Genomic DNA, 17,257 nt, shown 5'->3' with positions numbered 1-17,257 from the left:
TCATCTTTCTTGAGTATCTTTCATTTATAGTCCCAGGTCTACAAGTATGCCTGGTTGGCTAATAAGTTTTGTGGTGAACAGCATTTGTAAACCTCTTCTTAGGAATTGGCATCTCTCTCACACTAAGTTCCTATGAGTAGGAGGGATTAAGAAGTAAACTACTAAAAACTGGGGTATGGAGCTAAACAGAATTGTCAACAAAGGAATATCGAATGGCAGAGAAACACTTAAAGAGATGCTCAACATCCTTAGTCATCAGGGAAATGCAAATCAAAATGACCCTGAGATTTCATCTTACACCCACCAGAATGGCTAAGATCAAAAACTCAAGTGACAACTCCTGCTGGAGAGGATGTGGAGAAAAGGAAATCCTTCTCTATTGCTGGTGGGAATGTAAACTTGTACAACCACTTTGGAAATCAATCTGGTGCTTTCTCAGATTAGGAATAGTGCTTCCTCAAGATCCAGCCATACCACACCTAGGCATATATCCAAAAGATGCTCAAGTACACAACAAGGACATTTATTCAACCATGTTTGTAGCACCTTTATTTGTAATAGCCAGAATCTGGAAACAACCCAGATGCCCCTCAGTTGAGGAATGAATACAGAATGGAATATTCTATACAATGGAATATTACTCAGCAGTTAAAACCAAGGAAATCATGAAATTTGCAGGTAAATGGTGGGAACTAGAAAAGATCATCCTGAGTGAGGTATTCCAGAAGCAGAAAGACACAGAGGGTATATACTCATAAGTGGATATTAGGCATATAATATAGGATAAACATACTAAAATCTAATACTAAAGAAGCTAATCAAGAACATACTAAAGAAGTTAATCAAGAAGGAGGTCTCTGGGTAAGATACTCAAACCTCATTCAGAAAGGCAAAGCGGATGGACATCAGAAGAGGGAGAAAACAGGGAACGGGACAGGAGCCTACCACAGAGGGCCTCTGAAAGGCTCTACTCTGCAGGATATCAAAGCAGATGCTGAGACTTATAGCCAAACTTTGGGCAGAGTGTAGGGAATCTTATGAAAGAAGTGGGAAATAGTAAGACCTGGAGAGGACAGGAACTCCACAAAGAGAGCAACAGAACCAAAACATCTGGGCACAGGGATCTTTTCTGAGACTGAATTCTAACCAAGGACCATTCATAGTGATAACCTAGAATCCCTGTATAAATGTAGCCCATGGTACTCAGTGTCCAAGTGGGTTCCCTAGTAAGGGGAATAGGGACTGTCTCTGACATGAACTGAATGGCCTGCTCTTTGATCACCAACCCCTGAGGGGGTAGCAGCCTTATCAGGCCACAGAGGAAGACAATGCAGCCACTCCTAAAGAGACCTGATAGACTAGGATCAGAGGGAAGGGGAGAAGGACCTCCCCTATCAGTGGGCTAGGGGAGGGGCATGGGTGGAGGAGAGGGAGGGGAAGAGGGAAGAGGCTACAGATGGGCTACAAAGTGAATAAACTGTAATAAAATTAAAGAAGTAAATTACACTTCAGTCAAGGGATTGAGACTGAGGCTTAGCCACAGTCTTTGCAAAGGTTTATTTTCTTCTAACTCAACTTGTTCCTGTCTTCTAGGGTTTCTTTCTGTAAGAAACGAAAATCAAAGCAGGCATTATGTCTATAATCTCTGCACTCAGAAGGCTGAGGCAAGAGGATTTTCTTGAGTTCAAGAGCATCCTGGACTAGAGTGAGACCCTGTTTTAAAAAAATAAAACAAAAAACTGAAGTGGGCAGACAGTTTGGGTGTGCTGTGGACTGCAGCCCTGTCTCTTTGTCCCTGGAAAGTCGCTCTGATAATTGATTGCAGCCGCCCTGCTGCAATCTGGTTGCTATTCAAACGACGTTGTCGGCTTTTGCCAAACATTTATTTAGCACTAGACCCTTGGCATTGTCTTGTTTGGAGTCTCTGATACACTGCAGAGGTTCTCTAGCACAGGTACATGGCTGTAACAGGCTCGGCCATACCAGCTATAAAGATAATTTCCACCCATCTCAAGCCTTCCCATTCTGTAATGGCTCATCCTAGCCTTCCTTCATCCACAGAGCCCACTCTGACTACTGCTCTAATTCACTCAGCATTTTTGTTTGTCCCCTACTGCTGTAGCATTTGTCTATAACGTGTTGTATAGTTTAATTTCCTGGCGTAAACTGTGAAGGAAAAGGACATATTTACTATACATTTTTCTATGCCAAACTGAGCTTGTGGGGAAAATACCAACTTCCTATCAGGGATTTTGTGAGGGCCAATGATAACATATGAGGAGATGGAGAGTTCATGTAACTTCTGCAATAAAGCTGTGAGGAATTTTTGTTGTTGTTCTGAGCATGGCCACTACATGGATCCCAAACCATAATCTTTGGGAAAATACACGTCATTTTTAGAACCCATTACACCACCTGATGAGAGGTTTCAGTACATACTTATTAATTTGTTATCTGAGTGAGCTTATTAGTCAGGTTCCCTCATTCTCGCTTATCAAGTGATATGATATGAGAATGATAAATAAATAAATAAATAAATAGATAAATAAATAGATAACTAAACAAAGAAACAAATAATTAGAGGTGCTGTAATGCCAGGTTCCGGGACCCTCAGAGACCACCAGGAGACGACTCAATGCAAGGGAGCTTTATTATGAGAGTGAGCAAACTTGGGACCCAGGTCTCACTGACGCAGCAGTAGAGAAGTGGGACCCTGAGCTCTGAGTGAACAGGATTTTTAAAGGGAAAGTCTGTGATCAGGGGGTTTCCATGGCAGCAAGCAGGGGGGCACAAGCCTTGGCCTTACAGAATTGGATGAAGTTTAGCAGGGTGGGGTGACTTTTCTGAGGCACACAATCACAATGGCTAAGGCATATAATCACAATGGCTATTTTTCTAAACCACAACTGAAACATTGGGGAGAATTTTCCCACCCCATTTCCAACCGATTCCCCTTGATTATTGCCAGGAAGTTTGTCTCTATTGTGTATGAAGCATTTATTCTGTATTATTTCCTGAAGGCTGTTGCTAGGAGAGTTAACTTTGTTCTCTGCCAGGTGCACATTCTGTGATATTTCCTAGTGCCTGAATTCAGTTCCCAGTTAAGATCTTTATTTCAAAATGGAGTTATACTCAGGATAACTTAAACTCTTCAGTGCTAAGATGGCTCATTGGGTCTAGAGGTTCTTGCCATCACATCTGATGACCTGAGTTCAATTCCTGCATCCTATATGATGGAGGAAGAGAAGCAACTCCTGTAATTGTCCTCTGACTCCACACGTGTGCTACGTTGTGCCTGCATTTAAACTCATATGGAGAAAAAATAGATAAATGTGATAAGAAGAATGGCGAAGACATCCAGGAAAAGGTTAGTTTACCATGAATTTCATTTGATTTCTTTTATCTTTTATTTAACAGGTCTGTCTCAGCATGTTGTTACCAACTATCAGCAAGTTATTCAGCTCCTGGAGGAGGGGATAGCAAACAGGTAAAATGGGTTTGTTATGGGCACAGGGGTTCTGCAGCCTCCTTTTGCAATCCTGTGTTTCCCTGTCCACCTTTACAATGATCTCTCTGCACTTTCCTGCAGTTAACAGCCAGAAGGCCTTTTCAGAACAAGAACATGACAAAGACTTACTGCTAAATAGAATTTGTTCTGGACATAATAATATTGGGTAGTATTGTCTTCTCAGTTTGGCAGTTTATATAGGATAAAATGAGGTTATGAAATCAGGGGAGTATGAAATTAGAGAAGTAATTTAAGTGCCTCAGGAGCTACTGTGCATTGTGATAACATTTCATGTTTTCAGCTACTGTGAGTTCTTAGAATATTACTAATATAATGCCTAAGGAAGCTTTTTACCCTGGGAGGAAAAAAAATGTTATAGTCTTATTTTTATCCTGTCAATACTAGGCCCTTTAACTGAAAAACAAAGGAAGAAAATTAAACAACATTCTAGTCCCAGAATTTCATGGAACTCTCTCAGAAAAACTTCTGCCTGGTTTTCAGGATAAGCTGAGCTTCTGAGTCATTAAGAGTTAGGATTCAAGCTGGGTGTGGTGGCACATACCAGGTGGAACTCTGTGAGTTTGAGATTAGCCTGGTCTACATAGCAACTTCCAGGGCAGCTAGGGCTACACAGAGAGACCTTGGAGGTTGGGGATTTAGCTCAGTGGTACAGCACTTGCCTTAAAAATACAAGGTAAGCATCCTCATCTCCAAGGAAGAGAGACATAGATAGATAGATAGATAGATAGATAGATAGATAGATAGATAGATAGATAGATAGATAGACAGACAGACAGACCTTGTCTCAAGAAAACAAAACCAAAAAAACGAAAACAAAAACCCTAAGAGGCAGATGGGCATGGTGTTGCCTGCCTGTAATGCCAGCAACTGGAGAGGGTGAGGCAGGATGAGTAAGTTTTCCTGAAGCAGGACTGTAAATTTGAGACGTGCCTATGCTGTATAGTATATGAAAGGATCCAGGTTCAATTTCCAGCACCCAGCAAAGGCTGAAGCAGTTGTGCCTCCCCTTCGAGTGCATATGAAGCGTCTTTGGACCTTTTCAGGCACGAGGTACATATGTGGTACACATATATACATACTGGCAAAACATCCATATGCATGCAATTAGTAAATCTAAAAAAAAACTTTGGAAATAAAAAAGGAATGTGAGTGTGAGGTGTAGTGCAGCATTTGCTCTGGGTATGAGGTCAGCACCGTGTAAACCCGGCTTGATGATGCACAGCTGCAACCACAACACTTGGAGACAGAAGTAGGGTCAGAAGTTCAAAGCCCTTAGCTACATACTTTGAGGCCAGCCTGGGCTATCTGAGGGAATAGGATCTGGAATGTAACTCAGTGATAGAATGGTTGTCTAGCACAAGCCCTAGGTTTGATTCACAGTGACAACAAACAAACAAACTAAATATAAGTTAGATTCAGCTAACCCTCTGCATGCTTGAGTTATAGGAACATCTCCTGGATTTTCTATCCTCTAGGTCCTTAGAGAAGTCAGTGAAATAATGTAAGATAGTTTTAAACTGGATGATCAGTGACCTAGATTTAGATAAAGGGGACACTACTCGGTGGCTTTAGGGATTATCACTGGGTTGCATTTCTAAGAGCAGCTGTAAGCTCTTCATTTAAACATGGCATCAGTGTAATTCAATCTCAGTTCAAAAGGCTTTCTGAAGCTGTTAGATGAAGCATTCTCTGCTTCATAGTTAGCTCTGTGTGAGGCTTCTGCAACACACATACCAGTCACACTTGTCCTTTTCTGTGTGGTTTGTTTTTTAAAACCTTTATTCATTTACTTATTTGGATACGTGTACATTTAAACATGAATGCTAGGTATCTCTCTATTGCTTTCAAACTTAGTTTTGAGGAAGGGTGTTTCACTGAATTTGGAGCTCACTGATTGGCTAGACCAGCTGCCTATCAAGCCCTCTGAGAGCTTTCTATCTCTACCTCCCAGTATTGGAGTTACAGACATGGGCCACCACACCTAGCTTTTTACATCAGTGCTGATGATCCAAGCTCACTTTACCCACTGAGCCATCTCCCCAGCCTTGTTTCTGAATGATGCAGGGTCTGTCCAGGGTGGCCTCAAGCTCACAGTCCTGCTGCTTTCCTCTCTCAAGTGCTGGGATTTCAGGTGTGAGTCACCATTCCCAGTACAAGTCACTTGTCTTCACTTAAATAGACCTATCTTTGGCCTATTGTTCCAGGTTGATAACACCCAAGTATTCTCATTTTTATTCTTGATTTTTGGTTTTATAATTTCAAAACTGTTTTAATGTTAGCTAGTATGAAACCATTCTCCCTTTTATTGTCAGATAGCGGCACTGAGAGTACTACTTTTGCCTTCTTTGGAATACTTCTTTTTTAAAAAAATTATTTACTTTTATGTGTACAGTTGTCTTGCACGAATGTATGTACACCATATGTGTGCTATGCCCACAGAGGCCAGAGAGGGTGACAGATCCCTGGGGCAGGTGCTACAGACGGCTGTGAACTGCAGGCTGCCTGGCTTGACAGCAGGTGCCTTCACTCACTAAACCATCTCAGCAACCTCAGCTCCAACATTCGTATGTTCCCGTGGCTCCCCCAGTGCTTGAACAGTCCTGTACTAACTGTCTGGCCTTGTACACACAGGATGACAGCAGCCACCCACGTTCACGAGGCCAGCAGCAGATCCCATGCCATCTTCACCATCCACTACACAAAGGTTGGCTGTTCCTTCTCCCTGCAGGGTTTCTCCCTCCTCTTGTGCTTTGTGATTACTTTCTTGTATTCGTCTCTCTCTGGTCTACTGAGTGCTAGGATTAAAGGCATGTGCCACCACCACCTGGCTGCCATGGATATAGTTTTAAAGATTTTCTACACTACACATTGACAAGGCTGGAGTTCTCTAATTTTGTACTGCATGTATAAAATGGCACAACTCTGGAAAAGACCAGTGGTTTCTTGAAAAGTTAGATAATACCTAATCATATGACCCAGGCAGCATTCACTCTTAGGTAACTAAAAAACAGACCAGAAATCATATTCATAAAGGACTTCTATCCAAATATTTATAGCAGCTGTATTTGTAATTGCTCAAAACTGCAAACCCCCAATGTCTTTTGTGAAGTACGTAGGTAACCACGACGATTATCCCTACAGTGGAATACTTCATAAACATGAACTGGTGATATATGCCTGTGATGGTTTGAATAGACTCATGGGTACGAATGCTTGGCCATCGGGAGTGGCCCTATTAGGAGGTGTGGCCTTGTTGGAGGAAGTGTGTCACTCTGGGGGTGGGCTTTGAGGTCTCCGATGGTCAAGCCATGCCCAGTGTGGCGCACAGTCCTCTTCTGCTGCCTGCAGATCAAGATGTAGAACTCTCAGCTCCTTCTCCAGCACCATATCTGCCTGTATGCTGCCACGATTACTATCATGTTGATAATGGACTAAACCTCTGAAACTGTAAGCCAGCCTCAATTAAAGATTTCCTTTATAAGAGTTGCCATGGTCATGGTGTCTCTTTACAGCAATAAAACCCTAACTAAGAAAGCACTTCAACATATTTGAGTCTCAAAACTGTGCCCAGTGAAAAGTCTAGATGATTCCAGTTTTAGGAAATATCCCAAAAGGCAGATTTGTATAAAGCATTGAATAGGGAGTGGTTACTTGAGCTGGAGATGAGAGCAGAGGTTGACTATAAACATAGTTGAAAGAAATTGGGGGTCTTGGGAAATGTTCTAAAATTTTATTTTCGTGATAAAGGCCCAGCACTGAAGTTTTATAAAAGGGGCTGGAAAGATGGCTCGGCAGTGAAGAGTGTGCCCTTCTCTTGTAAAAGATCTGAATTCTGTTCCCAGCACCAGCATCAGGCAGCGCACAACTACTTGTGTCTCTAGTTCCAGGGAATCTGACACCTTCCAGCCTCTTCTAGTACCTATACTCACATGCACACATCCACAGACATATATGTATATACATTTAAAAACTAAAATAAATCTTTAAAAAAATTATAAAACAAGCCAGGCATGGTAGCAAATGCCTTTAATCCCAGCACTCAGGGTGGATCTCTAGATTTTGAGGCCAGCCTGGTCTACAGAGTGAGTTCCGGGACAGCCAGAACTACACAGAGCAGCCCTATCTGGAAACAACAACAACAAATTATAAAAAAAAAAAAAAAGTTATAAAACAAACCCACATTGAGTTAGGGTAAGAGAAAAAATGAGAAATAGTTTTGTTGGTAGTAGGTAAGTGTTTCTGAACAGAACATGTAAAGTTCTTGCCCTAGGAAGTTAACATGCTGTGACCAGCCAGAATAACAGACCTGATCAAAGGCCATCATCACCTTGTGTGGCTCTTTGCTGGTGACAGTCAGAGCCCCTTGATTGGCTTGCTTGGTACATTGCACTACACTCCCAGCAGCTCTGAAAACTGTGCAGAGGGCCTCCTGGAGATTTGCCTGCTCACTATAAACTGTGCTGGTGATTTTAAAAGTGATGGTGATCAAATATGGTGAGTGCTCATCTGACTCAGAACATACCTTGGTTAGGACAGTTTTAAGGGGTATGGAAGCAAATCATTCTGAATGACAGCTCTAAATATTCTTTGTCCTTAGGCAGTCCTACAGAACAACCTCCTCTCGGAGACCACCAGCAAGATCAACCTTGTGGACCTAGCAGGCAGGTAATTGGGATTTCAAAGCCAAGGAAAATTATTGCTCTCTTTACATGGGGTAGGTGTGGTCCTGGGTTTTGCCTTGTTTGAACATTTTAATCATCTTGAGATACAAAAGAAGAAAATTTGAATGCCAGCTTGAAAGTTACAGTGAGTCAGGAGCTGAGAAATTCCTCCATATCCTGGGTTCTTACTCTGAACTTCCCATTGGGACCTTTCAAAACCCCCAAAGCACACTGGGTGGTGGTAGAGCACACCTTTAATCTCAGCACTTAGGAGGCAGAGGCAGAGGGAACCTCTGAGTTCTAAGGCCAGCCTGGTCTACAGGCTACACAGAGAAACCCTGTCTCAAAAAGTCAAACAAAATAAAAACCAAGAAAGAAACCTCCTATAGCCCATGCCTCAGGTCGGAATAAGGAGGTGATTTTGTGGGTGAGGAAAAGGTGAAGTGAACTGAGTTAGTACACTTTTTCAGTAGCTGTTGTACATTACTATAAACCTTTTTAAAGATTTTTTTTTTTTTTTTTTGCTTGCTTGTATGTCTTTGAGAGAGTGCTTAGTCCTCTGGAGTTACAGACAGTTGTGAGCTGCCATGTGGTGCTGGGGTCCTCTGAAAGAGCAGCCAGTGCTCCTAACTGCTGAGCCATCTCTCCAGCCCATTTTAAACATTTTTGAAAAATAATGCACTCTGAATTACTAGAAGTATTCATACTCTATTCATACTATAGCCAAATACATATATCCAGAAAGAAGAAAAATTTAAAGATAATTTTATAAGAAAGTATATAATAACGAAACAAAGTTTCTCAATTTGGAAATTTGAAAAACCAGTAAAATATTAATTTAAAGCAAGTCTTTCCCTGTGAGAGATTGTGTTACCATCAATACTGTAGATGAGCATTATCTAGCCTAAGTACTGTGGCAACCACCAAACACCAAGATTTACATAGGCGGCCTGTGTGGAAGAAGTCTTACGTCCCATACCCGACTCTGTGCTGACCTGGCTGCTGAGGGGGGTCCTTGAGGGCAACTCCACCACCATGGGTGCCAGCAAGTGGCATGCTGGGTCTGCTTTTCTATGTATCCAAAAAGGAGAAAGTATTGAGGATAATGACACAGGAAAGAGTAACCAGGGAAACTGATTCTGGGGTCTTTTATATGATGGGTCCAACAGCACAGCAGAATAGTGTCTGTTTGCTTTTGTTTTTACTTTTACTGGTCTATTTCAGTGAGAAGGCAGATCCAAGTTACTGTAAGGACCGGATTACTGAAGGCGCCAATATCAACAAGTCCCTCGTGACTCTGGGAATTGTAATCTCCACTTTAGGTATTTTGGTGGTGGACTCAGGGTGATTGGAGTGGGGAGGAGGGAGACTTTGGACAATAACTCATACTATTTTCATTTTGTCAAAATATGGTAGATGCATGCAAGGTTATTTTTTTTATAAGTTTACTTTTTGGTTTGAGTATAAAAACCTGGTGATTTTAGCATAGGAGTGACAATAATTCTAGAATCATGTTAATATGGTCCATATCCCAAGTCCAAAGTCTGATATAAGCTCAAACTTAAAGCCTCCTTTCATGTGCAGAAAGGAGTATGATACTCAGTCTATGTTCTGTAATCCTTGTTTTGAGAGTATTTGCTTCATAATTTGTTCTGTTTTCTACTTTTCTTTTTTTTATCTATTAAGCCCAGAACTCACAAGTGTTCAGCAGCTGCCAGAGCCTCAGTAGTGCAGCCAGCAGTGGGAGTGACAGTGGGATTCCTAGCACCGTGTCTGGGACCAGCAGTGGAGGGGGACCTGCAAGGAGGCCGTCTTACATCCCATACCGGGACTCTGTCCTGACCTGGCTACTGAAGGAGAGCCTTGGAGGCAACTCCAAAACCATCATGGTTGCCAGTAAGTGGGGTGCTGCATCTGCTTCTGTGTGGAGCTAGTATTGTGCCTAGAAAAAAGTACTCGTCGCTTACAGCCCCCAGTCCCTCAAGAGGGTCTCATGGAGCGAGGGCATTAGCAGCAAGATGAATGAGCAAGAGCTGAGATGGAAGGGCCTGTTGAATTTCTCAGCTTTATCCTTCTACCTCAGCTGTGTCCCCTGCGCATACCAGCTACAGTGAGACCATGAGTACAATGAGATATGCATCCAATGCCAAAAACATCATCAACAAGCCACAGGTGAATGAGGTAAGACCTTCACTGGAACACCTGGCCTGATACACTTTGAAGTTCTCCTTATTGTTTTCTCTGCTTCTCATTATTTTTGTCATAGCTAGCTTCTCTACTGCAGTGATAAAACATTGAAGAAAAGCAACTTGGGGAGGAAAGGTATAGCTATCACTTTCCTGTTGCTGTGATAAAATACCACAACCAAGGCAACTTACGGAAGAAAGAGTTTATTTGGGGCTTATGGTCCCAGAGGGTTAAAGTCTATGATGGTAGCAGGTGTTACATGTCTAGAGCAGCAGCTGAGAGCTTTCACCTCAGTCTCATGCAGAAGGCAGAGAAAGCTAGCCAGAAATGGCTTTGAAATTTCAAAATCCACCCATACTAACATATTTCCTCTAGCAAGGCTGTACCTTCTAATCTTTCCCAAACAGCCATCAACTGGAAACCAAGTATTTAAATCCTAAGACTTGTGGGGGATGTCATTCAAAACACTACAAAAGGGTTATCACATCATACAGACTACAGTCCATCTTTGAGGAGAGCCAAGGCAGGAACCTGGAGCAACTCTGCCTGCTGGCTTGCCCTCTGTGGCTCACTCAGTTTGATTTTTTTTTAACAACCTAGACCACCTACCCAGAAGTGGTACTGTGCACAGTCAGCTGGACCCTCCCCATCAATCATAAGTGCCCTGCAGGCTTGCCTACAGTTCAGTCTGAGGGGCATTTTCTTAATTGAGTTTGCAGTTTCCCAGATGATTCTAGCCTCTGTCAAGTTGACAAAAACTAACGAGCACAGTTTTCAATCCAACCTGCCTTCTGCAAGTGATAAGCCTTTCTCTCTCTACAGTTCTCAGCAAATACTTTCATGAATAATTTTCTTTAGGCGTTCGTTTCTTTAAGACCGTTTCTCTTAAGATCCACAGTATATGATTGCCACTCAAAGAAAGGCCATTTGGAAGCTTCTGTTTGATACTTTATTTTTAATTGATACTGATTTGTGTCTGGGTTTTATTATATAAATTGCAGTTGACTTCTCTTTTGGATTAAAATGGAAATGAGGGATTCGTGGTTTTGAAAGCTGACTTTCAAAATTCAGAAAAATGGTCATCCAAAAAATAATGAGAACATTGCAAATGTTACTAATCTCTTGGAAATGCAATGAAGTGTCAGATCAGAGGCCACAGCTGGTCAACAGACATACCTAACTCACCTAGCGGGATGTTTTCAAAGGTAGTGTGATTAGGCATGTCAGATTTAGTCAGCATACAGGAGGATTAGAATTGGTGAGATTCCCTGACCTGCCCTAAGGTGATTTTCAAAGTTCATATACAAAAGAATTACCTGAAGAGTTTGTTAAACATGATTGAACCCCAGAATTGCTTTCTGGGGCCAGAATTTGCATTTGATGCAAGTTCTTGGATGAGGCTGATACTGTAGGTCCTGGGATTATACTTTAAGAAATCGCTCCCTAAGAATAACATATTTCTCCAGACTAGTGATTCATAAACCTGGGATGAGCCAGTGGTGACTGAGTTCTCTGTGTTTCAGGATGCCAATGTGAAGCTCATCCGAGAACTCAGGGAGGAGATTGGGAGGCTGAAAGCCATGCTGCTGAGCTTTAAACTGGTATGTGACAGCCAATCCTCTACTATATTCCAATGATGGTCTTGTCCCTTGAAAACTTGGGGCCTGCCATACTCCATGTTTTCAGGTTTTATAGTTTTATCCTGTTTGTGTGAATATTGGTGCATACATGCCTGTAGAGGCCAGAGGTCAACTTTTGGGAGTCATTTCTTTCCTTTCACCTTGAACTCTGGAGACAGAACTCATGCACAGCAAGAGCTTCTGTCTCCCAAGCCATCTGGCTGGCCCTGTACTTCATGTTTTCAGTTGACAGCAATGGCACAAAGGCAGAAGGATTCCCATGATTTCTCTGTGTAGCTTCAGATGAGCTGGACACCTTCTCTTTGTATCATCTTTGTGTAGAAAACATTTGCCTTGTTGGCCCTTGCCCATTGTGGAGACAGATAAAGGGAAATGAGTCCTAGAGACGAATTTATTTCAATTCTTCTCCTTTGTACTCATATGAGCCCAAACACCAAATCCTTCTGACTTATTTCTGATTTTGGTGGTGAAGTCTTTGCTTTGTCCATACTTTATCCTTCTTAAGTATAATGATGGGACTTACTTGTAGGTCATGCCAAATAACATTAGAACTACTCTCTGTCTCTGTCTCTCTGCAGAGGAACTTGAGCTCACTAAATGATGAACTGGACGAAAGCCTGAAGGAGTTAGTCCTCCAGAATGATTTGAAGGTGGGTGTGGTGAGTGGACACAGTTGAACTTTCCAGTTCCCCGGAGATAAGTTTGATCTCCATCTGTTATCCCTCATCTAGGTCTGCTCCCTCAGCAAGGCAGAGAGGATTTGTCTAGCTCAGAAGTAATTTTTATTTCCATTGAGCCTTGAGTAGGGAAGGTGTTTGCCTTAGTTGATGATAAATGACTTTCTTTTATTTTATTTTTTTCAGGCTCATGATAGCTTCTTTTGGATAGTGTGAGTAGCCTAGAAAAAATGATTTTCTAGTTAGTAAATCAAGTAACCAGCACATATTCACAGGCTGAATGCTCACTTTGAAGCTTCAAGGAATAGAGAGTCCCTGCCTCAGGTGGTACAGACCACTTGGATATACAGAGGTTGATGTGTTTCATGAAGTGTCTGATAAGGAAGAAGTCATTAGAGCCTATAATTTTTGGAACAGCTATCATAAGCTAGAAGGCAGAGAACTGGTTTTGAATCAGACATTGAAGGATTAGAGTTTTTAGGGAGAAGGTCAATTTATTTGAAGGAGAGATAACAAATGGAATACTACTCAGCTATTAAAAACAAGGAAATCGGGGGCTGGAGAGGTGGCTCAGAGGTTAAGAGCATTGGCTGTTCTTCCAAAGGTCCTGAGTTCAATGCCCAGCAACCACATGTTGGCTCATTACCATCTATAATGAGATCTGGTACCTTCGTCTGGCATGCAGGCAGAAAACTATAAATAAATCTTTAAAAAAAATAAAATAAAAAAACACAAGGAAATCATGAAATTTGCAGGCAAATGAACGGAACTAGAAAAGATCATCCTAAGTGAGGTAACCCAGAACCAGAAAGATACACATGGAATATACTCACTTATAAATGGATATTAGACACATAATACAGGATAATCATATGACAATTCATAGACCTAAAGAAGCTAAATAACAAGGAGGCCCCCTAGGAAGGATGCTTAATTCTCATTCATATGGGCAAATAAAATAGATACCAGAAGTGGTTGAAGAGAGGGAGCAAGATGAGAGCCTACCATAAATGTCCTCTGAAAGACTCTACTCTGCAGGGGGTTAAAGCAGGTACTAAGACTCACAGCCAAACTTTGCATAGAGTGCAGGGAGTTGTAGGGAAGAGTGGGGAATTGAAGGACCCAGAGTGGACAGGAGCTCCATTAGAAGACCAGCAGAGCCAACAAATCTGGGCCCATGGGGCCCTGCAGAGACTGATGCACCAAACAAGGATCATGCATGAAGAGGACCTAGAGCCCTTGCTCAGATATAGCCAATAGGCAGCTCAGTCTCCATGTGGGTGCCCTAGTAAGGAGAGCAGGGGCTGTCTCTGACATGGACTCTGCTGCCCACTCTTTGATCACTTTCTCTTGGTGGGAGGACATTGCCAGGTCACAGAGGAAGAGGATGCAAGCAGTTCTAATGAGACTTGATAGGCTGGGGTCAGATGGTAGGAGAAGAGAGCTCCCCTTTTTTGAGGAATAGGGCAGGAGAATAGGGGGAAAAGGGAGGGAGAGTGGAACAATAAATTTAAATAAAAGATGAAACCCCTGTGTTCCTGGCAGTTAGCAATCATTCATATTTTATCGTTTATTACTGCTATATTACTATTATTATTTTATTGCATGCTGTTTGTTACATGTCTTCAGACAAATTCCATACAGCCTATGAGGTATCATTTTAGTTCTCTGTGTATCTTTGGGGCAGGTATAGTAATGTGACTCAAAGTGCTAAATGTGTGGAAAGAAATGTTAGGTTATAAGAAGAATCCTAAATATGGAACACATAAAAATAAGATGCAGAGCTGGGCAGTGGTGGCATTTGCTTTTGATCTCAGCACATGGGAAGCAGAGGCAGGTAGATCTCAGAGTTCAAAGCCAGCCTGGTCTATGGAGTTCCAGGGCTACAAAGAGAAACCCAGTCTCAAATAACGAACAAAAAAAAACAAATATACAAACAAAAACCAAATAAGCAGAAAGATGCAGAAAGGAGAATTGTTTAAGTGTAGATGTCTGAGCAGCATCAATTAATTGAAATAACATTTTGTGTTAGGTTTCTGTTTCTGTGTGCTAGAGATACCTGAGAGGGAGGGGATGACTCAGTAGGTAAGAACTCTTGCTCTACCCAAGTTCAGATCCACAGAACCCATGTGAAAAGCTGGGTAGAAGAGGGTACTCAGTGTCCTCTCTGACATCTGCAAGTGGTCACACCTGTGCGTGTATGCACACTCACTCACACACACACACACACACACACACACACACACACACACCACACGACAGTGGCGGTAGAAGAAGTGTACACATACAATCACATACAGGCTTTGAGTCGATTGGAGGTTTCCGTGATCTGTAGTTACTAGCCTGTTGTTATGGGCCTGCGGTGAGGCAGATTTTCCTGGTGGAGGGAGCATAATGGAACAAAGATAGTTACTTCATGGCAGCTTGGACATGGAAAGGGAGGGAGGAAGGAGCCAGGAACATGGTACTTCTTTCCAAGTCATACTTCCTCCAGGTAGGCCCCACCTCCCCCACCCAAAAGAATGCCACCATCTGGCGGCCAAGTCTTTAACACAGGATCCTATGGGACATTTCATATTCAAACCATGACACTTTTTTTTTTTTTTAGTTAAAAAAACAATGTATGCTCATTGAAGAAAACTGTAAGCATTTATTGAAGGAGCTGCTGTTTATAAAAGTAACACTTGTTTATTGAAGAACATGTAACGCACAGAGCACTCACAGATGAAAAGGTACAGGGGCCTCTCTGAGGTTCCAAATAGCAACAGTAGGAATCATGGGGCAACAGGTAGGAGTGAACCTCAGTCTGTTTCTTACACAGGGAGTCTATCATGTCCTCTACCTCTGCAGGTAGGCAAGCTGACTCAAGACTGGACTCAGAAGTGGAATGACTGGCAGGCACTTACGGAGCATTATGGTGTGGACATCAACAGGAAGAGGGCAGGGGTGGTCATCGACTCCAGCCTGCCACACCTGATGGCTTTGGAGGATGATGTGCTCAGCACAGGCATAGTGCTTTACCACCTCAAAGTAAGGAGGCTGCTGCTTCACCTCCCTTCCCCAGTGCTAGCTTCAGAAGTGAAGGAAGGAAAACTGAGCTCACAGCCATGTTCTCAGGGAGCCAGACCAAAGCCTCAGAGCTGCCTTTGGGTTTGCGCTCAGAACTCTGATCCAGCTACAGAGTGGGATTTGTTGGGCTTTGTGTCAATGTCTGGGGGAAGCTGGAAATCAGAGTGATTACTGGTTTCAGTTGCTTCTGATGCTTTTCTGTAACTCACTTCTTATTTCTGTGCCTTAATTTCCTCATGTTAAGGTAAGAGTAGCACCTTTCCTGTTGCTTCTCTGACTTTCTGAAGCATAGGGGTGCAGTCACACAGAGCAAAATCTTAACCTCAAAAATACAGTCGTGTGGGCTGAAAAGAGTGCCCCAGGCCTGTAGTCCCCACTGCTCAGGAAGGTGATGTGATGCTGGAAGGTCCTTGAGCTCAGGAGTTTGAGGGCAGTTTGTTTAAGAAGATGCTGCCAGAGCCTTCTAAACTACAAATACAGGTTGCTCAAACATAGGCCAATTCAAGAAACTAGAAAGTTTTCTTCTCACATTTTCATTCAGCCTGCAAATCAGTAAGAACAAAGGCTTCCCCCTCAGCCCACCCCCGTCTCCATCAGAGCACTTCCCTGGAGAAGAAGAGAGGCGAGAGAAAGGTAGAGGAAGCTGAACGAATAATGGAGGGTCTGAGGAACTGGTGGCAAGGGCGCGATGACCAGCATTCATCAAAGCCCAGGCTCTCCAAATCAGAGCCCTGGTCATCCTTCCTAAATGAGTAGTTTGAAGAGTTAACAACCTACCTGTCCCCTTCAAAAATGATCTTCTGTTCGAGGACCATCCTCTGGACAGCAGAACACACTGCACATGACTGACGTCATTGTGCTCACTGAAGATCATCCAGTTCTGTTCTCATGAATGTCTACAGAAAACATTTTAAAGGAACAAACAAAAGTCGGTAGGGGATGTGCGCTGCCGCCGCCGTCTCTGTGGAATCAGTTCTCTTGTCTGCGGGAAATAATGAGAGATGTTAGCCAAGCTCATCAGAGTTTTTGGGATGAAGCATTTGAGCCCCTCAGGTGGAAAGCTCAATTAACTTATTTTCTGGTATGCATGTACACAATTGTCTCAGTAAAATGTATCAGGCAGAAGTGCTTGTCTATTTTTACCTTAACATATCTATATACCAGAAACTGTTTTGATCTTTCCATCATTCAGAGCCATAGGGAGAGATGAGGGGCCAGGAAAGACTAGATCCATTAAAATGGCACCATCTGAATGGAACTTTTCTGAATCACTGATGGAAGCTAGAGTGAGGAGAGGAAGTGAGATGTTAGAGAGCTTGGGGTAGCAGCAGAGGGTCAAGAGCTATGGCTACATGTGAGTCTTAGACCTGGAGGCAGTGGTGACTCCATCTAAATATAGGGTTGCTAATTCTCATTTAGTCAGTGCTCACTTAGTCTGCCTGCTCCTTGGGGCATCAGAAGACCAGTGAAATGACATTTTACTTAATTTCTGAT

The 17,257-nt window shown here is 42.6% G+C and overlaps 1 protein-coding gene across 3 annotated transcripts in view; it reads left to right on the top strand.

Annotated features, from left to right (window-relative positions):
- Stard9 (StAR related lipid transfer domain containing 9) overlaps positions 1 to 17,257 on the top strand; it is a 91,475-nt gene that overhangs the window by 38,521 nt on the left and 35,697 nt on the right. For all 3 annotated transcript variants that reach the window (XM_055628656.1, XM_055628489.1, XM_055628579.1), the window contains 9 exons: positions 3,418 to 3,487; positions 6,161 to 6,233; positions 8,127 to 8,194; positions 9,415 to 9,512; positions 9,877 to 10,086; positions 10,274 to 10,371; positions 11,901 to 11,978; positions 12,596 to 12,667; positions 15,545 to 15,724. In XM_055628656.1, coding sequence (XP_055484631.1) covers positions 3,418 to 3,487; positions 6,161 to 6,233; positions 8,127 to 8,194; positions 9,415 to 9,512; positions 9,877 to 10,086; positions 10,274 to 10,371; positions 11,901 to 11,978; positions 12,596 to 12,667; positions 15,545 to 15,724 — 947 coding nt within the window. The remainder of the gene's footprint in view (positions 1 to 3,417; positions 3,488 to 6,160; positions 6,234 to 8,126; positions 8,195 to 9,414; positions 9,513 to 9,876; positions 10,087 to 10,273; positions 10,372 to 11,900; positions 11,979 to 12,595; positions 12,668 to 15,544; positions 15,725 to 17,257) is intronic.

This window comes from Psammomys obesus, unplaced genomic scaffold (genome assembly GCF_907164565.1).
Source record: "Psammomys obesus unplaced genomic scaffold, mPsaObe1.curated_primary_1811, whole genome shotgun sequence".
NCBI lineage: Eukaryota > Metazoa > Chordata > Mammalia > Rodentia > Muridae > Psammomys > Psammomys obesus.
Note: the sequence above shows the minus strand (reverse complement) of the source record. Positions and strands in the feature narration are given on the sequence as shown.